Source organism: Cyphellophora europaea, assembly GCF_000365145.1.
Source record: "Cyphellophora europaea CBS 101466 unplaced genomic scaffold supercont1.10, whole genome shotgun sequence".
Lineage (NCBI taxonomy): Eukaryota > Fungi > Ascomycota > Eurotiomycetes > Chaetothyriales > Cyphellophoraceae > Cyphellophora > Cyphellophora europaea.
The window spans coordinates 808,803-831,408 of record NW_008481798.1 but is presented as its reverse complement, the minus strand read 5'-3'; the positions used below and the strand labels follow the sequence as shown (position 1 = coordinate 831,408).

The following is a 22,606-nucleotide window of genomic DNA, read 5'->3' as shown; positions in this document are numbered from 1 at the left end:
TTCGAGTGATAGGCAGTGAGTTATGTGTCGTCACCTAAAAGATGTGAAGGGTACGTCGCTTTTGGGATCTGGACTGCGGAGAGGACACGGGGACGGACTGCTTGGAAGTTCGAAGATCTGGAAACGCTGTCCCTGATGGCTTGGCGTCGGACCACACCTCTACAGCTATACTCCAGCTAACCGCTGCGTCTTGCCAGTCAATGCACTCTCTTCTATGATTTGACGCCTGTTGCTTGGATGACGACTTTGCTACAAATGCCTTGTGCTCGACCGATCGCAGCATGAAGTGACTAAAGCTCAAGTAGTGCTGCTTGCTATACCCGACTGACTCTACAGTCAACGCTGCTGGGTCATGTCGCGGATTACAGAGTTTCAGTCGACGAGTGCGGGTGTATCTTTGCTGCTATGCGAGCTGGCGCCTCAGGTTGTGCCGTCGAACGAATCTGCTCTTAAGGAATAACTGCTTCACCCCCAGACGAGTCCTGGTGTAGACAATTCCAGGTTGCAAAACACGATACTGGTGTTGCTCTATTGGTGTTTCCTGCGATTTTGGCATGCGAGAGAGTCGGGCAGCATTCGCAAGTCCCTTCAAATGTGTAAGCACTGCCAGTGTCTAACTGTAGCAATGACAAGCAGGTCTCGCAGTCCTGCCTTAAGCTGGGGGACTGGTCCCTATGCTTGGCATTTGCGGAGCCGGTGCGGAAGTCGGAAGTGACGCGTGCTGCGATTCGAGTTCGAGTTGCGCCCGAGTCGCTGTTTGGGGAAGGGGCTGCATACTGCACAGGTGACTGGTGATGAGGCAGTCCTTTCTTTCTTCCCACTCATTATATCTTTCTCAATCATCTCTTCTATTCTCTTGACACCCTTAGACTTCCCAAGTTCGTCCGTTCGAGCCTGTCTGGTGGCTACACCAGACGATAGCCTGCGAACTGTTGAACCCAGGACCCGGTCGGCCCCTATCGAATACTTCAACTTCGTCCGTCCACCGAGCACGCTCTTCGGCATCTTCATATTCTGCCATATCCATGAGCTCTATTAATAGTGTACAATAATACCTTCTGAAGACAGGACGGGATCTGGCGGCTGTATATTATCGATTGCACTGTAACATTAAATTGATGGACCTCGCTTGAGCGCTGTACCTGGTCGACTGTTTTATTCCTGTATGTATACCTCTTGTTGAGCTACGAGCGACGCATCCTGGGACAGGAGCAAATAGAAGCGAGAGTCGTGACCAGAGTGGCTAATGCAACATGTACGGACCAGAAACCGAATCTCAAATCCCTGTCTCACCTAGATCTTGACCCTCTTTGCATTTCCTTAAATATCGACACCATGTCGACAGAAGAAGATAATTTCGATATCGACATCTACGGAGAGGAATCCGCACATGGCCAGGGGGGCGGCGACGAGTACTATGATGAGGACGACCACACCTTCACCGTCGACGAACCCGAGCCTGAGTCTAAGGCACCACCATTTAAAACAGAAACGACCCCCGTGGACGGCATGCACTCTGAGGAGACAAAGCCCCCACAGGGCGTCAAAAGGAAGACTCCTTCCGACGAGCGACACATTGACTCCGACGCCACGACTGCACTGATGGTTTCAGACCTGCATTGGTGGACCACCGAAGACGAATTGCGAGCTTGGGCAAACCAGGTGAATGCTGAGACCGAGCTGAGAGAGATCTCCTTCTCGGAACACAAGGTCAATGGCAAGAGCAAGGGCCAAGCATACCTCCTCTTCCAGTCGGCTCAGTCCGCCACTGCTGTCAAGCACAAAGTCGAGTCTCTGACTGATGGCGCAGGCCAGGCACGCAAGTTCAGTGTCATCTTCACCGGCCCTTCTTCCAACCCATTCAAGACTATGCCCAAGGATGCGCCCGCGCGCAACAAGGAGGAGCGGCCGTCTCGAGGTGCATACAACAGTGGCTATTCTCGTGGCGACTACTCCGATCGAGGCTCGTTTCGTGGGCGTGGTCGAGGCTATGATCGAGGAGGCTACAATCGCAACTTCTCTGGCTCCAGCAGCGGACCCGGGTACAACAACAATGCATACGGAAACAACATGGGTATGATGAACAATTTTGGATTCAACAACCGGGGAAATATGATGGGTGGGAATATGCGAGGCGGTAACATGGCCATGAGGGGTGGGAGAGGTGGAAATATGGCCAATATGATGCCCATGGGGCCCATGGGCGCCATGCCAAACCTGGCCAACCCTATGATGATGGCTGGTATGGGTATGCAAGGTATGTCCAAGATCCAGAACAATCTTTCACAGCCTCACACAGTCGACGGGATAGGCTTTCAAGGCAACCAGTTCGGGCCTGGCATGTTCGGTGCCGGTTTCGGTGGCGACTGGGGCCAGCCTGGAGCGAAAAGACAGCGGCAGGAATGATGCATCAGTGTGTAACAGATCCGAATCCAGGGCCCTCACCAAGTCAGCACCAAATGCAGATGCTCCGACCCCCTTCTAACGGATAGACGGAAAAATCCGACCAAGGTCTCGTGCGATTGGCGCGGAAAAGCTGGACTGGTGCCTATGGACTAATATGGCATATACGGGTCGACATTTTGCATCTCCACTCTTACGAGCACTACTCTTTACTGCAGCGCACACGTTCCTGAGCAGTCGAGTCCACGCGCACACCTACAGCTGGGATCAGAGGAGGATCAGCGACTGGGAGCTGCCTAACGCGGATCGATATCCGTCGAAGCTGTATGGACTGTCGGCCATCAACGCACCAAGCAGGCCGTTGACTGCCCATGTCATCGTGCAGCACGCGCCCAGTTCGTGCCAGTACTGGAACACTCGGTGGAGACCGGTCGTCTTGACAGGGTCCATTCAATGGTAGCTGGGGTAGGAGGAGAAAGCGAGGCCATTACCTAGCTAAAACCTTCTGCACACACAAATTACACCATGGTTCAGGATATAGTTACCATGTGCTTTTGACGTGTACGAAAGGGAAATCTCCAAGAAAATCAGACAGAGCTTTGAGAAACACTTAGCCAGTGAAACTCGGAAGTCGCGTGTAAAAGACCCCGCTATCACTACCACCACCACCGCCACCACCACCAGTTTTCTTTCCATCGTACAGTTGTACATTTTCCTTGTGCTCTATTCTTCCAATTTCGCCACCCCCCAAAAATCTACCACCCCAAATATTCAACGGCAGTGCAAACATCATCCCAGATGCAGCGTTAATCCGCGCGCCAGCCCACTATGTCTGGCCGGCGGACCTCTCGCTCAGAGGGCCAGCAGCACCCCGCGCCGCCTGGATCCGACAAGTCTCACCCCACCTCACGTTTACGAACACAATTCGGTTCTGAGCCTGTTGACCATAGCCAACCTGGCCAGGCATCCCTCCAGTCGCCCAGCCTCACGGGTACTTTTCGTGTGCCAGCGTCGCCCTCGTCCGAAACCGCGGCAAAAGGCGCAAAAGTTGCCATTCCACGACTCAAGCGAAACGCAGATGCACAGGGCGAGGGCGCTTCAAGATCAGGAGGCCGACACCGTGTCAACCATGCTTGCGAACCCTGTCGTCATAGGAAGACAAAGTGCAGCGGCGAGCGCCCAACATGCCGGCATTGCCAGGATTTCAAAATCAACTGCTACTATGCCGATGGAAAGAGAGACCGTGTGAAGAAGTGAGTGAGTCCCCGCCCCGGTGGCAGGACGCTGACGAGCTGCAGGCAATTTGGAAGCATGACCGAAAAGGTCACCGACTATGAGAAGCTACTGAGAGACTTGCAAACCCGCGCGAGCGAATCCGATGCCCAATTGATAAAAAGCGCTCTAGACAAAGAGACTGCTTACGATCTCGATGAAGTCAGTGCTGAAAATGCCACTGTCCCCTCGGTCGAGTTCGTGCCCGAAGAGGAGGAAGCTGGCGCCGAGTCTGATGCTTCAGCCGGCGCTGGCTCGACGGGGGCACTTGACCGTACAGATGAGGACTTCACTCGCGAAGGCGCTCGCGATACTGGTTTTATGGGCAAGAACAGTGAGGTCACGTGGTTACAGCGCTTGAAGCACCAAAATATACATGGCGATCACAATGACAGTGATCAAAACGAGGGGATGCGATATCCCCCAGGCAGCTCCGACGAGATTGGTGTCAGCAACATGGATTTCCAAGTCAGTGACACCTCTTACCATCTCGATGATTTCACCGTTAGCACCTTCGAGCACGTTGGCCCCTACGAATACCCTCCACGAGAGATTGCACAACAGCTATTCAACGCCTACATGACCCGAGTGCATCCAACCTTTCCCATCGTCGGCAAAGTCAACCTAACAACTCAATTTAATAAGTTCGTCTCCGGCAACGTGCAACGGCCCCCTGAGAAATGGCTCGCCATTATCAATCTAATTTTTGCCATCGGTGCAAAATACGCACATCTCATCCACGCCGATTGGAGGGGAGACGACCGCGATCACCTCATTTATTTCACGAGAGCTCGGATGCTGGCAGTAGGACCCGATGCACTGTTCCAACATCCTGACCTGCAAGCTATTCAAATCATGGGCTTGATCTCCCTCTACTTCATGTCCATTAGCCAGATCAATCGCGCCTGGAATACAATCGGTGTTGCGATACGTTGGAGTACGGCTTTGGGACTCAATATGCGCAACGACAGCCCAGAGCTGAAGGATTCACTCAAGGAGATCCGCTATCGTGTGTGGTGGGCAATGTACTCGCTCGAGCACCGTTTATGCTGTATGACCGGCCGAGTCAATTGCATCTTGGATGACCACTGCACCACCCCTCTCCCAGTCCCGGTTGAAGAAGGGCTGTTCGAAACCGAAGAAGCCTCCAAGCTGCTGAATAAGGAACACCAGCAAGGTTTCCGTGCTCCAGGTCGTAATTCCCCGATGAACAGCGGTACCGGTAGCAACGCTTCATCAACCTCACGTTCGCGCTCGCAAACTAAGGCTTCAGCATCAGAGGCCCGTTCACCTTCAACGATAACACGCGGCGGGGACCTGGTGTGGGCCAAAGACGTTGCACCAAACGCATCTTTGTACTTCCTACATATGGTACAGTTGACACGTTTGACTCAAAAGGTCTTCCAACAGCTTTACAACCCTACAGCAATCCAGGGAACTTGGTCGGATATTCAGATGCTAATCCGGGAGCTGGACGAGCAATGTGAGAACTGGTACCGCGCAGTGCCTGCAGTCCTTGATTTCAAGCGCAATCAGCGAGATCGAGAATTCTATGAACATCGACTCAGTCTTGGATTCTTCTACTACAGCACCAAAATGATGGTGCACCGTCCTTGCCTCTGTCGCCTGGACCGCAAGATTCCTCATCAGTCGGACAAATCCCTGAACTTCAACCGGATGTCGGCGACAACATGCGTGGATGCAGCCAGAGACACTCTGCGCCTGATTCCCGACGAGCCCAATGCCGTTGGCCTAGTCAAAGTCGGTCCCTGGTGGAACATTCTGCACTGGCTTGTCCAAGCCACCACAGTGCTGATGCTGGAAATTTCTTTCCGTGCTCACCACATGCCTGAGGATGCCGACGATGTTTTGGATGCAGCCAAGAAAGGTGTAAGATGGCTTCACGCTCTGGGCCATGATAACGTTTCTGCTCAGCGCGCTTGGCGTCTTTGCGACAGTATGCTGCGAGAAGCTTCTATGAAGATTGGCCGAGACGTCTCTGATCTTCCAAACTATCAGCCAGGCCATAGTCCAAGTCATCACGACACAGCCATAACCGGTGTTACTCAACCCAATTTCGCTGATCTTGCGCAATCGCAGGGCTTCCAGACGACCAACATGTCTCAGTATCCTATCCCTGCCAGAGCAGGATTTGGTGGCCTCGACCAACTGATGCACTTTGATCAGTACTCACCTTTCGGACCAAACATGCAGTTTCCAATGACCTTGCAGTCTGGAAACGAGGCCGAGTTAGAATTCATGACACCGGCCTTCCATGAAGGTCAGGGTCATCACGAGCAAGAGCGACAGAACCCCGGGTAGACGACCGGTCAGTTCTGACGGCTTCATGCGAAAAGTGCGACAATGCAGATCATGAATGATGCAAGGTAGGTAGTTGAAGCTCGGATGTGTCTCGGTACAGGGTGCGGCACCTGCGGCTGTGGCCAAGTGATCAAGGGATGTCGTCAAGGGATATTCTCTGGACTTTTCACCGCCTTCCGCATACCACGCGTCGCGACGAACGCGCATACCGAAGGCCAGATGTCGTAGCTATTATGCAAATCCTCGTGCGCGTTTGGCTCACGGCCAAATACACCCCCCGAGCTTCATGAGGAAAAAGTACTTACTTCAACCTGACACAGTCCGCTCAGTTTGTCGCGCTGGTCGTAGACAACGACCATTCGCTTTCGTACACTCGTTTAACTTGTTTCATGATTTCTATTAGGCTTTTGGCTATACTCAGTTGCTAGGTTCGTCTCAGGCATGGCGCGTCGGCGAACACTTACACTCGTTGGAATGGCGACTGCGGCCAGCCTCTTCGCTTCAGTCGATGGTTTGAGACACGCGCCGCAACACAATGGCAAGGCTCACAATCTACTCCACATGCGACAGGAGCCCACTGGACCCGACGAGCTCGTCAGCGACTCGCCATCACTGCCGCCTGTCTCCAGTGTTATCCCAAACATCACCGTCACCATTGTCCCGATGCCAGGCAACACTTCTCTCGTTCCAATCCTTGGCCAGTCATCTCTTCCCAACGACACTATTCCAGTCTTCCCAACTTCCACCATACAGGAGCCCATCGTGACCCTTTGTCCTGGACAGCCAACGGAGAGTCGCGTTTTCACCATTTTGCCGCCCTTGCCGCCCCTCAGCAGCATCCCGGGTTCAGTCCCAACCATCAACGCCACAGCCTTGTTGCCTAACGGTTCATCCACCGTCTTTTCCAGCGGTCTTACGACAACACCCATCCCCTTGCCCAGCCCCATTAGCCAGCCAGCCAACGACCCAGAGAACGCCCACATCGCTATAGATGATTCCGGCTGCCAAACGTTATTTGCACCCACCGTCAAAGCCGTCTGCTCCACCACCGTGTCCCCAATTGGCATCCCCGAGGTGGTTGTTACCGATTGCGACCAGTACATCACTTTCAGCAGCGAGACCAAGATCTGCCCGACCGTTTCAATGCCAACAGTCATCCCAACTCCACGTCCCACGATCCTTGAAGGCCCCGACCCTGCCGTGGCCACCAGCTCTCCGCCCATCTTCACGAATCCACTCCTGAGCAGCGGCGCTCCCGTGGCAGAGCCCGTGATCGGCAAGCACAAGCGGCAAGACAGCGGAGCTGCCGTTGTCACTCCTGCAGGCCCAGCCATTCTGCCGCTCCCCAGCTACCCGGAATCCTCTGGCCCGCCAGGCACATACTACGCCGCGCCCTGGTACGATGTCGCGCGAGGAGGCGTGCCCCCCTCGGTGCAGGCCGTCGAATGCGACGGTAGTCATGTTGGATGCACGACGTTCAGCGAGCGCTGGAGCATCACATCGTTGCTACGCACCGTTACCGAGACTCGGCCTATCTCTTATTCCGGCGTAAGTCTCTTTTGCATCCGTCCATTCCCACTTCCGCTCCCCCCTTGCCTTCAGTTCCTCGTGAGGCCCCTCTCCCTTTTTGCCCTTAGCATATGCTCCCTCCATACCCTCATTCTCGGCTTGAAACCAGAGTCTTCAGCCCAAGCAATTTAAAAAAAAATAACATTCACTAACCCTTTCCCTCTTTCTCTCTAAAACAGCCCGTCGTCGTCGCAGACGGCACACGCACCTACACCACGACCATCAGCGTCGCAACCGTGACCACCACCACGCGCGTCACCTACTCGGCCAGTGTTATCAGGCGGCGCCTCCTGCTAGCGGATGCCGACGATGTCGCGTCCGCGTCTGCCCCGCCACAGACGGTGCAGGCGACGTTGACGCTGACGGCGACGGAGTTTGAGGGCGTGGCCACTAGCGGCGCTGCTGCTGGTGATGGGGCACCACAGCAGGAGGAGGCTGCCCCTCAGGGGCGCGTTAGGACAGTGCAGTTGGTGGATGTGGGGGCTTAGGGTCCGGGGGTTGCGGGGTGTGGTGGAAGGCGTGAAAGCTCGAAGGGATGTGAGTGCGGCGAACGGAGGCGTGTTAGGGGGGGGGGGGGGGGCCTTAAGAGTGCGCAGAAATCTAGTAGACGGGGCAAGGGAGGGAAGTGTGGGTTAGCCGGTTCTACGACGGCTGGAGCTCAGGCTGGGGAATATACTAAGAGTGGGGAGCGTCGTCACGTCTTCATTCGATATGCTGTCTACGAAAGAAATCATTCTGCCCTCTAAGCACCACTCATCTGTACCACATTTTACTCTTCTTCGTAGACAGTTGTGATGATGAGTGCAAATGAGCCCGACATCGTCACAACACAGCAGCACAAATTTATCCTCGAGTGATGAACGTCTCCGAGGAGAAGAGGCACAGGCAGTGAAATCTTGGCGTCCCAGCCCAATCCAGTGCAGCACAGCAGCAACACCAGCACCAGCACCAGCACGAGTCTCCCGAACCACGCATCCGCAAGTCCAGGCACACACAGCGGGGAAGCAACACATAGCATCCAGCGAAACACAACATCCACCCACACTGTTTCGTATATATGTGTACATATATACTCTACAATCTACTCCGCCTTGGCCTCTGGTGGTGCTGTATCTTGTTCCGCACAATCTTTCGCGCCCACGGGTGGGTGTCCCCGCGGTAGACGTAGTGGTCCAGCTCGGCGGTGTTGAGGAGGCCCGGGTGCGCCTGGTCCAGGGACGTGATGCCCACCATCTGCATGGCGGTCTCGAGCTCGTCTCTGATGACTGTATTGATGAGATGATTGATTAGTTTGGAAGAAGACTGAAGAAAAAAGTTGGGGGAGGGGGAGGGGGGAGAGAAGCGAAATAAAAGGGCAGATGAGGGCTTACTCTCGACCGCGTGCTCCACGCCCTCCTGCCCATAGCCCACGGCATACAAGAACGGTCTGCCCAGACACACGGCACTAGCGCCCAAACAGATGGCCTTGAGCACGTCGGTGCCCCGGCGGACGCCGCCGTCGATCCACACCTCCATCTGCTCCAGCACCTCGGGACAATTCGCCTGGCACTCCAGCAGCGTGAGGATGCTGGGCTGCGCCGTGTCGACCGCCCGGCCGCCATGTTGCTGATGTAGATGCCCCGACAGCCGTACTCGAGCGCCTTGCGCGCGTCCGCCGCGCACTGGATGCCTTTCACGAAGATAGGCACGTCCGTGATGCTCTGGAGCCAGAGCAGGTCGTCCCAGTTGAGGGCCGGGTCGATGAAGCTGCCGGTGGCGCGCGCGAGCCCGGACCCCTTGTTGTCGCGGGCGATGTTCTGGCTCTGCATGTTCTTGCTGGCTTTGTAGGTGGCTTCGATCTTGACGCGCTCGTCGTCCTCGCGCTTGCCGACGACGGGGAGGTCGACCGTCACGGTGATGGCTTTGAGGTTTGGGTTGCGCGAGACCTCGCGCACCAGCTTCTCGGTGACGCGGCGGTCGCGGTTGAAGTAGAGTTGGTAGAAGAGTGGGTGGCCTGGCGGGAGGACTTCGGCGATCTCGCTGAAGGAGAAGGAGGCGTTGTTGCAGGCGATGATGGTTGAGCCTGAGGCAGCCAGGCCGCGCGCCATGGCGCGCTCGCCTTCCGGGTGGGAGAGCTTGGCTAGGGCGGCCGGTGAGGAGAAGATGGGGAGTTTGAATTTCTGTCCCAGGATCGTGGCTGAGGTGCTGACGTCCTTGACGCCGACGAGTACCCGCGGCCGGAACCAGATGCGGCGGTAGAAGTCGGCGTTGGCGTCACGGGTGAAGCAGTCGTTGGCGGCGGTCATCTGGAACGCCCAGGTCTTCTTGGAGTGGGCTCGCTTGGCTGCATCCTCGAAGTCATTGAGGTTGATGATGGCGTCGAGGGGCGGCCGATCTTCGTCCACGGGCTTCGAGGATTCGTGCTTGTCCGCCTGCTTGGAGCGCCATTCATCTGTGACGGTGGATTCGTCGAGCTCGCCTTTGTTCTTGGATTCGTCGAGGTATTTGGCGGCGAGAGAAGGACCGTGGACCTCGTTATAGGCGTTGGTCGCGTCGCCACCTAGGTACTCGTTGATGATCTCTGCACCGCCTGGGTGGCGTGGCGCGAACTCGGTCACGTCCCATACTGTGCCGTTGATCACTATCCAGGCATCATCGACCGTGTCGTGTTTCGAGAGCTCCTCCACCGATAACTTCGCCATCCTGCGTCCTTGTATACTTCCTAAAGATCGAGATGAGATGTGGTTATGGTACACAAATCTATATGGCTAATGGGGCAACATCGCAAATGAAGTGGAGCTGATTGGGCCCAGATGTTGGGCTTGTCTGCGCCCCATGGGGCACTTGGATGACACCAAGACAGTTGGAGATGGAAGCTCTCATGTTCAGCCGAGGCCGCCGTCGCGTCGACAGCGGAGGGAATCCCGCGCTGATGTAATGCCAAGAAGGCGACTAGTTGCCTACTGGAGACAGGAGTACAAGCATCTTTCCTACCTTCTCATGTGCCTGCTGTTCAATAGCTCGGAGAAAGAGGCAGTTCCCTGCAGCGTGCATGATTATGAACTATCAGTCGAGGCAAGACTTAGATGACACAGGCATAGCAGCTAGACGGCTCGAACCCATGATCCGTCCCTAGACGTAGCTGGAGGGGACTAACATCTCGATGAACTCGCAGAGAAGGATCTTCTATCTTTTGTGATTCCAGACTCATTTTCCAGACGCCTCTCGCTCCTAAGTTACCACATATGCTGAAATACTCAGTCCAACGCCTTCTCCCAAATCCCATCTCCGCTCAAATCAAAAAGTTATTAATCCCATCACTAATGCCTCCACCCACGATATCAATAATCTTCATCTTCTGATGCTCCGTCTCCTTCCGCAGCTTCTTCAACAGGACGATCGTCCACGCCAGCACGAACACCTTCAACACCGTCTCCGCCACCGACACCCACCAGCTCACCGTCTGCAGCGTGCACAACTTGTCAAAATGCACGCTGGCGCCATTGTCCTGCAGCGAGGCCGCGACGTCGGAGCAGCTCCAGCCCCAGAGATCATTCAGGCGTTTCTCCACGCGGTACACGACCGCCACGACCACCCAGTAGGTGACTTCGACCGAGTTGAGCGCCAGCACGAGCTTCCAGCTCTTGCTCGCGCGTTCGTAGCAGCAGCAGAACATGAGCATGGTGATGATGGCGGTGAGGAGCGAGACGGCCGCGCCCGCAAGCAGGAGGTAGGTGGGCCACTCGGAGGGTTGGCGCGGCCAGATGGGCCGGTTGTCGACGCGCTCCGAGAGGGTGTTGGCGAAGATGAGCGAAGTCGCGGTCATGGCTGCGAACATGAATGCCGAGGTGATGGTGGAGATGGCGCGCGTCGTTTGCCGCATGCGTTTCATGCGCTTGTATGCTGGTGTTTGCTGCACGGCATGGTCGAGCTCTTTGGCGACGTCTTTGGCCTTGCGCTTCTGGCGCTGCCCGAAAGTACGCCAGGAGCGGGGGGCCGGGGGAGACTGCTGCTGGCGAAGGGCGGGCGAGCTGTCGGGTATGGGCTGGTAGGAGGTGTTGGCGTTGAGACGGCCGCCATAGGGCATTCGTTCGGGGTAGCCAGAGAGGGTGTGCGACATCTTGAAGATAATCCGAAATCAGAGGGTCGGTAGCAGCTTTTGACGCTATCAATAGGGTTCTCTTGATGATGCGTCGTACAGCTGTGGTTCATGAAATTACTGTTTGAAATTGCAGTCACAGGCGATTGACACAAAGATGTGGCAGCTGCTACAGAGTCGCAGGTCATCGTCCTGATCGCACGGCGAGAGGAGCGAGTGCAGTGTCCGACTTGATATGGGCACTGTCAAGCGATCCCTCAGCCCCCGTTCAGGGGAGTGCTATGTCAGCACAAGCATGGCAAAGCTGACCTGCAGTCGAGATCCTTTGATGGATAATCTAGATCCAGTATGCTAAACTTAGCGGTAATCGAAATCGTTTGTCTGGGCCATTGCCGTGAAGGGTATCCGCCAGACATGCCTAAGTGCACAAGCGATCCCAGTGCCCTCAAGGTCTGGGCCGCACCGCAAGCTTTCACCTATACTAGAGTGCTCGGAGCCCAGGTGTGTCAAGAAGAAACGCCCATGCAAAGAAGTTGCGGTACTTGAGGCTGTTTAGCTGACCTAATGGTGGAGGCGGCTGAAGTGGGCGCTGCGCTGTGTACGGCAGGGATTATGTAGTCAGCTTGGCTAGTTGGCCGTTCTTGATTACAGTCACTCGGCTCAGAGGACTATCGTCTGTTACATCCGAATCGGTGCCTCCGTGTGCATCCGGACAACATGTCAGACTCGTTATGCTGCCTGACCTTCACAGGGGTTAGTGCAGCGAGCTCCTCTGCGAATGATACCAGGTTATGTGCCAAGTAATGGCAAGGCAACGTGGTTGCCTTATGAGTTCAAGTCAGTGATATCCTACCAGAGATTGCTCATCTCTCGAGGAAATGTCCTTCATTTGCTCGTATCACGGATAAAGATATAATATTCCATCGTTGGGCAACCGATGCAGCAGACCAGAGAAAGAAATCTTTTTGATTACATGCACTGACTGAGAAACGCAACAAGTCGGAGCCTCGTAGTGCCGAATTCATCTCATTGGCATTTGACACTATGTGCGAATAGAGACTCTACTCCTTTCCTCGTGCTATTAGCTCGATCATGGTCATGACGGTCCACCAACCCACACCCTCAACTCCAGCGCAAAACACAGATGCCAGCTTCAGTATTGCTCTTCGTCGCCAGGCTTGAACATGACGCTCTTCTTCTTGAGTACATCCGCCGCCTTTTTCTTCTTCTTGGGCTTTTCGGTCGCCTCTTTGTCTCCGCCAGCACTTGCAGCCTCTTCTAGCCCGCAGAGTGCGGCGTATTGGTTCTGTTGCTTGATCATGGACGAAATCTGCTGCTGAACAGGGTCGTAGCTGTCCTCGAAGATGTCGGACCAAAAGTCAAACTCGCTCTTCCAAAAGGTGATGACAGCCTCGGCGTGGGTCTCGCTACCTTCAAATTCCGTGGCTCGACGATGGCGCAAACTCCATATCTCGCGCGCAAGCAAACGCAGTCGAGCAATCACTTGGGTCAAATCTCCCGACTCGGATTCTATACAAGTTAGCTGAGTTGGGCTGGAGAGCATGGAAACTTACGTATATGCGCCATGTAGTAGCCCATTTTCAACGTGTTGTAGTCATTGATCATGCGGTGGAAGGCTTTGGGCGCTGGCGCTCCTTGATTCATGGTTGCGACAGTCATAATTTGAGATTGGGGGCGATTTCCCATCATTGGCATACCCATATTCATCTGACCCATTGGGCCCATCTGATTCATGCCGTTCATCTGGCCCATCTGGGTCATGTCGCCCATATTTCGAGGTAGTGCCATGTCACCGGGAGGTGCCAGACTGTTGTGGAAGTTCATTTGCTGCGGCGGTGGGCCACCTATCTGTCCATAGCCAGGTCCCTGAGGCTGTGGACTAGGCTGAGGAGATGCAGCACGGAAGTTACCCGGCATGGACTGGTCGGGATAGCTTAGACGGCTTGGGGGTCTTGCACCTGGGCCGTCCATATTGTCCGGTGTCTGTAGTGAAGAAGCGCTGTCACCGCGGTGAGGGGGCTTGAAGGAGGGAGGTGGTCTCTGTTCTTGTCCTTGAGGTGGCCTCAGTTCTTGTCCTTGGGGTGGCCTCTGCTCTTGTCCTGGACTGGGTGGCCGGGAATTGGGGCGCAGTGATGGTCCTGATGGGGATCCTGATGTTCCAGGTGGAGGAAAGAGGGATGAGAGGTCTTGAGCAATATGTGGCGGGGAATGCGGTTGCTGTTGGTGCTTTGCTGGGCGAAGTGGCAGCGGCGCTTCTAAAGGAGGTCCAGAGGATGGGGGCCGGCTGTTTTGATACTGATTAATGGGAGGAGGACCGCCGACGTAGCTGCCTGCTGGCGGAGGACGGCCAGGTTCTGTAAGAGCGTCGGTGATGTAGTTCTTGACGGAGGTTCTGGGATCGAGGATGAACTGGCCCAACTTGGAGGGTTGTTTGTACGACGGGCCTGGAGGAGGAGGATAGTTAGGACCGTTGAAGTCAGTCATTGCTTGGGGAGGTGAGAGATCGTATTATGCAAGTAGGCTGAGGGAGGGACGGCCGCACTTTTACCTCTCTGGTCCTGATTCGGGTGGTAATTGAGAATGGTCCGGGGGATATTTATGGATGCAGCGAGATTTATGAAAGGCAACGAGAGATATTTGAAGTTGATCTAGTGGATTAGCTGACATGCGGGCCCGCGCGTAGCTTACAAAAGTTGGGCGTGGTGGTGCGTGATAGTGTCAGGGCTGATTGTAACCAGAAAGTCCTGTAACCATCAATGGGGTGTTGCTGACAGTCAGCAGCCCCATCTAGCAGCCTCGTGATTCCAATGACTGGAGACATGATGCTAAAAGGCGACCGTGCCCACATGGCGGTGCGATGGAATGTTGCTTCGTAGGAGCCAGACCGAGTCGAAGCTGAGGCAAGCTCATCGGCCACACCGGCAGGACGCTGTTCTCAGCAATCGTGAGCAGACGTTGACATCCTCAACATGTCTTCAGCTCGACCTTAGCCTGGCGACATGAGGCAGGATCATGTTGAGACCGAGTTTGAGCAGTTGTGGCCGCGCATCAGAAGGCCATCGAAGTGGAAGAGCGAGCTGCAACCTACGAACAGCAGGTCAAATAATTTGGTCTACGCTGCGACTATGAAGAGAGAACAACGATGGATAGGGTCTTGTTATTGACCTAGTCGCGTAGATACGCGACACAGAATACATGAACACAAGGTGGCGAGGGTGGCCCTTGACGGTGAGAAGCGAAACTCGGCATCAGAGAGGAAGCTGAAGCCCCCCGTGGGAACAACCCCCAGGCACACGTGATCGCTTCCGGGCGCTGGCACGCTTGAAACGCACCGAAATTGGGGCTTGAGAAACCTCACTCAGTACACTGATCTTGACTTCACGACCGCAGCTCTGCCAGAGAGCCTGGTGTATCTACGCATGACGTGCAACACAATCGACATCTCAGGTGGATTCTCCTACGGACTTCTGAGCTGCCCTCCATCTCCATCCATGTTCTAGCATGTCCGCCCTGTGACCGGTTATCGGCATTGGACGCCTACCGATCAACAGAGGCTTGATAGGCATTGGCACGGAAGCGACCGAACATCTCCAAATTCCCCCATCTCGCACTGGCGAAAAGATGCCGATTTCTATGGAGCTCATCTTTCTTTTCCTCTTCTCTGCACCTCGCGACTGATCTAGCAGTCCCCTTGGGAAGGTCATGGGCGACGATGCAAACGTCGAGGCGATCAGCAATGTGCCAAAAACCATTCCAACAGCAACGCCGGGAGGTGTCCCGCTGACCTCATCCCAAGACGCTGCTCGATCAGCCCCCGACGCCGGCCCCCTAACCGCAGAGCCTCACCACACGAGCCTTCTCGGGCGAATATGGACCGTTATCAACTGGATGCCTCCATGGTGTCGCTGGGACAAGGAGAAGCCGCCCGAGTTCTCCATGGGCCTCAACGTTCTCTTCGCTTTTGCTGGTGCCTTCACTGTCGCCAATCTCTATTACAACCACCCCATCTTGAACATCTTGGCCGAGGACTTCAACGTCCCCTTCCTTACCGTGTCCCGTGTCCCGACACTCATGCAGGCCGGCTATGCAGTCGGCTTAGGTCTCGTGTGTCCCCTAGGCGACCTCTTCCCGCGCAGACCATACACTCTGGGACTGGTCTTCCTTACGGCGACTCTTTGGATCGGTCTTTGCGTAACCCATGATTTCAATGCCTTCCTGGTCATTTCATTCATCACCGCCATCACCACCGTCACGCCTCAGATCATGCTGCCTTTGGTCGGCGAGCTGGCACCGCCCAAAAAGCGCCCACTCGCTCTCTCTATCGTTGTGTCTGGCAACATGATGGGTATCGTCCTTGCCCGCATCCTCTCCGGCATCGTCACCCAGTACACCCACTGGCGCACCATCTACCTCATTGCCCTGGGCCTGCAGTATCTGATCTTCGCTGCTCTGTGGCTATTTATGCCCGACTACCCCTCCTCCAATCCCGCAGGTATCAACTACTTCCGCATGCTCTGGTCCATCTTGCTCCTCTGCCGAAAGCATGCCGTCCTCGTCTACGCTGGCGCGGTCAGCTTCTGCATCTCCGGAGCCTTCATGAACTACTGGACCACCATGACCTTCCTGCTTTCCTCGCCTCCTTACCAATACAGCTCCACCGTCATCGGTTTGTTTTCTCTGATCGGCATTGCTGGCATGGTCCTCGGCCCCCTGTACGCGAAATTCATCATCGCCCCCATCACGCCCTGGGCTGCCGTCATCATCGGCGCAGCCATCAACCTCACCGGCATCGTTATCGGCACCTACACCGGTACCTTCACCGTCGCCGGCCCCATTTTGCAAGCCTTTGGCCTCGACGCCGGCATGCAATTTACTCAGATCGCCAATCGTACCGCCATCTACTCGGTCGAGCCCACCGGTCGCAATCGCGTCAACACCGCCTTCATGCTCATGACTTTCCTGGGCCAACTGACCGGCACATCGGCGGGCAACAAGATCTATGAGTTGGGTGGCTGGCGCGCCAGCGGCAGCTTCAGCGTTGGGCTAATGGGACTCATCTTTGTGCTGTCGGCCATGCGCGGGCCGTGGGAGCCGCGCTGGCTGGGCTGGCATGGCGGCTTCAGCTTCAGGAAGCGTGAGGGCTGTGGGAATGCAGAGGAGTTGGCGGCATTGCGGAAGAAGCAGGAGCAGGAGCAAGAGAATGAGCAGCATGATTCGGCTGTGCAGTTACAACAGCATGTGCAAGGCGATGCTGAAAAGGGGAGCGTGCGGTAAGCGGTGGGTGTTTCGTTTAGACATTAAACATTAGACATTAAACCTGATTTGTTGGTCAGCTTTTGCATACACGTATACCACGTCCGTCTCTCATCTCTCGTCTCTCGTCTTTCATCCTTCATCCTTCAACCCTCACCCTCACCCTCACTAGAGCCCGTCTCCATTCCCACCCAACCCCCCGCCAGCACCTCCCGTCCCTCTTCCCTCCAACTCGACCCACCCCTGCAGCCCGCGCCCATTCCCATTCCCATTCCCAGTCCTCGGCCCATGCCCACCACCACCACCACCATCCTCACCACTCGCCCTCAAACTCGCCCGCTTCCCCCTCTGCTCCCTCCTCAAGCGATGCACATCCCCAATGGCATACAACACTGCCGCAACATGGCACACACAAATCAAGATCTCCAGGAGCAGCACCACGCCCACCTCACTTTCGGCCCCATACCCGGCTATCAACATCGCCAGAATCGTCAACGCCAGCACGGCCAGCCCCACGATCAGCTCCACAGACAGATACACCGCCGGATGCAACCGCAGTCGTTCCCTGCCTTGGCCCTCAGCTCCCCCCTCTATATCCCTCCTCTTCTTCCTCCTAGGAGAAGCAGACGCACAAGGCCAAACGGCCGCGAACCTCGGCACAATCGGCACGACCAACAACGGCGCAGTCCCGACGAAACTGGCCCCAAACACCATGAGCCCAAACCAGCACAACGTAAAGCGGCCACCGTCGTCCGCGTACCGCTTCTCGTCCGGGAAATACTGCGAGAAGATGCCGCCCGTGACGATCAGGCCGACTGCCGCGAGGAGGAGCGTGTTGAGGCGGAGGAGCGCGTGGGGTTGCGCGAGGAGGGGCGCGGGGAGGATGTCCCTTCGGCGGCGGCGGGGAGGAGTGCTGTTGGCAGTATTGGTGGTGTTGGTGATGGAGGTGGTGTCGTTGACGAGGGTGGGCGTGGGGGAGATGGTGGGTGCATTCTCGCTGGTGGTCGTGTCGTTGGTCGTCGTGGGGGTGATGGTGGTGGTGGTGGTGGTGAGGACGGCGGCGGGGGGTTTGGTTGGTTCCGCCATGCTTGCTTGGACTTCTTGCGTCTGGCTTTAGATCCTGTTTTCTTTGGCTTTTTTTTTACTGCTGGCTTTGCGGCGACAACGTTTCGCACGCAAAGAGGAGAGAGACGCAAGCGCAGCTGGAGCGTCCACGTCCGTCGGCCTGTCGGTCTGGTGGTAGTAGCTTTTCTATGCAACTGTACTGCACCTCGGTATAGGCGGTGCTGTAAGTCCCCTGTGGGCCAGAACTGCGAAACGTTGTACGAGGGTGAGGCGCCGAAAACCCTTTCTTCGCACTTCAAGAGCGTCCGCCGTGCTGCAGTAAAGAAGTCAAGAAGAGTTTCTCAAATGGACATTGATATGAGAGGTAGATCATACGTGGTCGCGAGCGTCAGGATACAAGGTCTAGATACTAACCCACCACTCTCCACGATACGAACCGCTACAAAGGTACAAATGAGTACTAGTAATACGAGGACAAACCACCCCAAGCTCGCTACAAGCTCGCTACAAGCCTTTAGGTCAAGGCACCCGAAATATCCACCAATGAGACGAGCTAGCGGTGTTTCAACAAGCCAGCAATTCATGGTGACGAGTCCGGGGTTGTGTGGTGTGCACCAGTGCACAGCCTCCCAGTTTGGGGGCCAGAGGCCAAGGCAGGGCGGAATGGTACCTCCTCGGCATTGCGTAGCACGGGGACGAGAATGTGCTCGAGCAGTCGTTGACGTGGATGCTGGAGAGAGAGAGGCAATACAGTAGATTGTTGAACATGGTCGAGTACTGGATCTTATGACTCTAGCTAGGTACTTGGACGGGGCATTACGTATTTTTATTTGCCACGCTCACTTCGCTCGACCCAATACCTTCTTCAGGTGCGCTCCGTGAATGTCGCAGTCTGCCTCAAGCGGCATAAAGTCAGGTGCACCTCCGCGTGAGGTCGCAAAGTCTGTAGCTGTCGCACTGGCGGGTTCAGAAGAGGCCGGGTAATTGCCGCCAAGATTGAGCCCGCCCGCGTAGCCAGACGATTGCACCGCCTCTTCTTCCTGTTTCACGGATGGTACTGCCATCCGTTGATCGACCGGCACGGGGCCCAAGTTCATGCCGTTCATGCCCATGCTCATCTGCATGTTGTTGATGTTGTGTATGCCGTTCATGCCGTTCATGCCATGCATATAATTCATGCCGTTCTGAAGAGGGGCCATCCCGTGCCCAGGGCCAACAGCATACTGGCTGCGGTCTGGATAGTGGCCGTTCACGTGGGCTGTTTGTGACGTCGGAATGGCCTGCACTGAGGCAGGATCAGGATAGGTCGATGGACCACGCGGTGTCTGCTGTGCCGCTGTGCCACCTTGGTCGTGGGCTCCGCCACTCGCGACAGATGCCGAACCTGACAGCGACACTGGGTCTTCCTTTGGGTTGCCAGTGTCGAACGCTTGTATAATCAGCTTTGTGAGGGTCCAGTAACTGTCCGAAGATATTTCGAATCCCATTCCAGCAATTTGTTCCGTGGTCAGTTGAGAGCGAACATCATCCCAGAGACTCTTCCAATTGCGCATCGCCGTTTTCAGTGGATCAAGTATGTTGGCTGGCGCAGCTGTGGTGAACGGCGACTTGCGTAATAGAGGATTCGAGAAGGTCTGACGCCATACGTGTGAATAGAGCAGATGGATCAGGTACATGCAGTCCCAACAATTCCAGGTTTCTTTCTCTGCTGCCACCTGAAACTCGGGTGTAGGTGCGAACAGAAGTTGAAAAGCATCCAGCATTTTCATTCGGGGCCGGGGGAAGATTGCTTGATTGATTAGATCGGTGTAAGAGCCCATGTTCCAAAACACCTGATCAGACGGAAGATGCAGGTCGAGTTCGGAGAAGGTGATACGTGGCGGGACATTGTTGAAAATCGCCATGGCAGCATCCAATGCTGTCATGATGGCGAAATGCCGTATGCGAGATTCCTCACGTTGCCAGGCGGTGAAAGCAGCCTGATCGGAGATGGAAATATACGGTGAGTGCTGTGCCGAGGGTAATTTCAATGATCTTGCAATCTGCAACTGCGTCAGCCAATATCAATAACAGCAAAGCAACACCAACATCAAGAACGCGCATGAAGCGCTGCCGACGGGCACGACGCTTGGCAGCAAGATTTCCAGAGAAGTATTGCGCAACAACGATGAGGTATGCGCCTTGTAGCATCTCAAAATTTGCATACTGAGTCTCCTCATCTGCGGCTTGGCTGAGATCGAAGCTGAATGCAAACTCCTCACGTATTCCCGGGACATTGAAGATGTACAGCTCGATGACGTCCAGGAGAGAGCGCATACGATCGGTCCTGGCCTTGTCCGGAGCATACATACCGCCTAATGCCACGACAGCGAGCACCAGAGCTAGTGGCTTGTTGGTGGGCTGAAATGAAGCTTTGTGGATAATAGGGCAGTGTTTGTGATAGTGTTGAAAGAAGAGGTCGATCAACGAGGCAACCTCGGAGGCGGTCAATTGGCTGATTGCAGGTCCCAACTCGAGCAATGGCTGCATTTCGGGCAAGGTGCCGCCAAACGTCATGGCGGTCGTCTGTAGAGCTTGTCGAATTTCGTGGGCTCGAGGCTCCAAGGCTTGTGCTCTGGCGTCGGGAATGCACATGTTGATGGGTTGCATGGCTAGTGGATCAGTAGACATGCTTGAGTTTCCAAAGGTGAGTGATTCTACTTTAAGCCATTAGTTCGCTGTCGCTGGACTCATACAAAGTTGAATCCAAGACCTACCAAGACCGTCAAAAAAGGAGTCGAAACCCGAATCAGGAGCCCCAAGCCAGGGATCGTAAGACTCGATTTCCTCACTCCAATGAGAAGTTTCTGATTCGTTCTCGGGGGACGGAGCAGTTGCTTCATCCTCATCGCCTTGTTGGAGTTGTCCGGGAACGGGAAAACGATTGTGAAATTCGTCGTCACCGGCGTTGTTGAGCAGATGGGCAATGGAAATTGCATCTCGACTCTTGGGACGGGACGCGTCGGAGCGCTTGTTGACCGGATAAGGATGAGTTGTGGGTGCTGCATGACAAGTCAGTGTTGAACGCTAAGGGGTTAGTATTCGGCTCACCTCGAACACACTCCTTGCCGAGTTCTTGACAGCGGGAACAAGGGGTCTCCTGGTCGCAGCGAGTTCGGAGTTTGACGCAAGAAGCACACGAGGACCTCTTTCGGCCTTTGCTCTGGCCTTCGGGGACGGGAGCATCCCCTCTCTCTTTGCAACGGAACTGGTGGGCGCGTAGCACATCACTGCGGGTGGGTCAGTCGCGAGTGTGCGTATCAAGCAGCTTGAGTCTAGCATACCTTCGCTTGAAGGCTTTGGAGCAGAAGGTACAGTTGAAAGGCTTTGAAGTTGCATCTGTTCCTGGTCAATCACCATCAGTTGGAGAAGATTTGTAACACTGACGCTGTTGTTGGTGTCTGAGCATATGGGCTTTGCGAACAAAAGACTTGGAGCATGACGGGCAACTGTATCGCTCCGACTCGGTCCTGCTGGGGTTAAGAACCATCATTTGGGTCGCCATAATGGAGATGGTGGGCGCAATCCGCCGACTGTGTTGGACGAAACGGCTGCCCGCAAGGTCGACGGTTCGCCAAGATGTTGCGCGATGTCGGTGTGGAGCGTGGGGCAACTGGAGAAGTTGCGGACGAGCTCGAGAGCGGGCCGATTCCTGCAGCTTTTCTCGTCACGCGCGGCGCATGCGTAGGATGGAGGAGGCCGAGTGGCGCTACAATATCGTTGTCATGATGGATAGGTGTGATAGTTGTCGCGATTGAAAATGGCAGAAGAAGTTTCAGACTGGCACCACCAACAAAAGGCTATGGAGGTTCAGGTCAAGAGGCAAATCCGTGCATAGTGACTATCCCAGTCTGGGAGCGAAGTCGTCGTGCTGGAGATCTCGGCCACCTGCGGGCTGGGTTTGGCAGTACACAGGCAAGGGACCTGAGCCGCCGGGGGACTTGTGGGAACTGGAGAAGGAGAGGAAGGACGCTGCACGGCATTCCTCATGCTCCAAGTTGGGACGGGCGGGGTTGGGCTGAGTGGGTAGGAACTAAGGTGGCCGCGACAGACATAGCACGGACTTGGCAGCTGCACTCGACGAGCTGATCCGAGGTCGAGTTTTGGCCGCCTTTAGCTTCGCATGCTGTACCATTATCTAACGGGTCGTCATTGGACCATATGGATACACCGACTACTTGAACACGTTTTCCCTGGGCAAGTAAAGATGGTTTTGTGGCCCGGGTGGGTGTGGGCTTGGGGCGTGGAAGCGACGCCTGGAGTCCGGCAGCCGACCCCTCAAAATCTTGACGGTAGCGCGTGCTCCGGCGGTTCAAGCTAATCCACCCCGGACAAGGCGGCCTGTAGCCAATAAATGGGCCTGCTTAGGAACCCCAAGTCCTTCGGATTACTCGCCTGTGCAGCCGATCGTCAGCAAAGCTTAGCCTCCCCGGCTGGCATCCCCGCGCCGTCAGAGCCTGCCGCTGGACACCCCTCGACACACCGCAACGACCAATTATTGCTACCTTGATATGGAACCGCTTGACGTCCGACGATTATGTTCCACCCTTGTATGGTAGGAACACCAGTTTCTTTGCAACATTG

General features: G+C 55.4%; 8 protein-coding genes across 8 annotated transcripts; 4 read left to right on the top strand and 4 right to left on the bottom strand.

Annotated features, from left to right (window-relative positions):
• Window positions 1-1,335: 1,335 nt before the first annotated feature.
• Window positions 1,336-2,406, top strand: HMPREF1541_09415 (uncharacterized protein; the record flags this gene model as incomplete). The annotated part of the gene is made up of 2 exons (XM_008714089.1): window positions 1,336-2,257; window positions 2,312-2,406. 2 exons carry the CDS (start codon window positions 1,336-1,338, stop codon window positions 2,404-2,406), a joined length of 1,017 nt encoding a protein of 338 aa, XP_008712311.1.
• An 825-nt stretch (window positions 2,407-3,231) lies between these two features.
• HMPREF1541_09414 (uncharacterized protein) lies at window positions 3,232-5,997 on the top strand (the record flags this gene model as incomplete). Its single annotated transcript, XM_008714088.1, has 2 exons — window positions 3,232-3,656; window positions 3,702-5,997. 2 exons carry the CDS (start codon window positions 3,232-3,234, stop codon window positions 5,995-5,997), a joined length of 2,721 nt encoding a protein of 906 aa, XP_008712310.1.
• A 474-nt stretch (window positions 5,998-6,471) lies between these two features.
• On the top strand, window positions 6,472-8,054 carry HMPREF1541_09413 (uncharacterized protein; the record flags this gene model as incomplete). Its single annotated transcript, XM_008714087.1, has 2 exons — window positions 6,472-7,545; window positions 7,746-8,054. 2 exons carry the CDS (start codon window positions 6,472-6,474, stop codon window positions 8,052-8,054), a joined length of 1,383 nt encoding a protein of 460 aa, XP_008712309.1.
• A 586-nt stretch (window positions 8,055-8,640) lies between these two features.
• On the bottom strand, window positions 8,641-10,247 carry HMPREF1541_09412 (uncharacterized protein; the record flags this gene model as incomplete). Its single annotated transcript, XM_008714086.1, has 2 exons — window positions 8,641-8,831; window positions 8,937-10,247. Coding segments are annotated over 2 exons (1,500 nt in total), but the record flags the coding sequence as incomplete, so codon positions are not given.
• A 590-nt stretch (window positions 10,248-10,837) lies between these two features.
• HMPREF1541_09411 (uncharacterized protein) lies at window positions 10,838-11,665 on the bottom strand (the record flags this gene model as incomplete). The annotated part of the gene is made up of 1 exon (XM_008714085.1): window positions 10,838-11,665. The coding sequence occupies one exon, from the start codon at window positions 11,663-11,665 to the stop codon at window positions 10,838-10,840; it is 828 nt and encodes a 275-aa protein (XP_008712307.1).
• Window positions 11,666-12,797: 1,132 nt separating this feature from the next.
• HMPREF1541_09410 (uncharacterized protein) lies at window positions 12,798-14,149 on the bottom strand (the record flags this gene model as incomplete). The annotated part of the gene is made up of 2 exons (XM_008714084.1): window positions 12,798-13,174; window positions 13,219-14,149. The coding sequence occupies 2 exons, from the start codon at window positions 14,147-14,149 to the stop codon at window positions 12,798-12,800; spliced, it is 1,308 nt and encodes a 435-aa protein (XP_008712306.1).
• A 1,218-nt stretch (window positions 14,150-15,367) lies between these two features.
• HMPREF1541_09409 (uncharacterized protein) lies at window positions 15,368-16,939 on the top strand (the record flags this gene model as incomplete). The annotated part of the gene is made up of 1 exon (XM_008714083.1): window positions 15,368-16,939. One exon carries the CDS (start codon window positions 15,368-15,370, stop codon window positions 16,937-16,939), a length of 1,572 nt encoding a protein of 523 aa, XP_008712305.1.
• A 1,883-nt stretch (window positions 16,940-18,822) lies between these two features.
• HMPREF1541_09408 (uncharacterized protein) lies at window positions 18,823-21,527 on the bottom strand (the record flags this gene model as incomplete). Its single annotated transcript, XM_008714082.1, has 6 exons — window positions 18,823-20,025; window positions 20,072-20,679; window positions 20,740-21,024; window positions 21,074-21,252; window positions 21,307-21,361; window positions 21,410-21,527. 6 exons carry the CDS (start codon window positions 21,525-21,527, stop codon window positions 18,823-18,825), a joined length of 2,448 nt encoding a protein of 815 aa, XP_008712304.1.
• Between the last annotated feature and the right edge of the window lie 1,079 nt (window positions 21,528-22,606).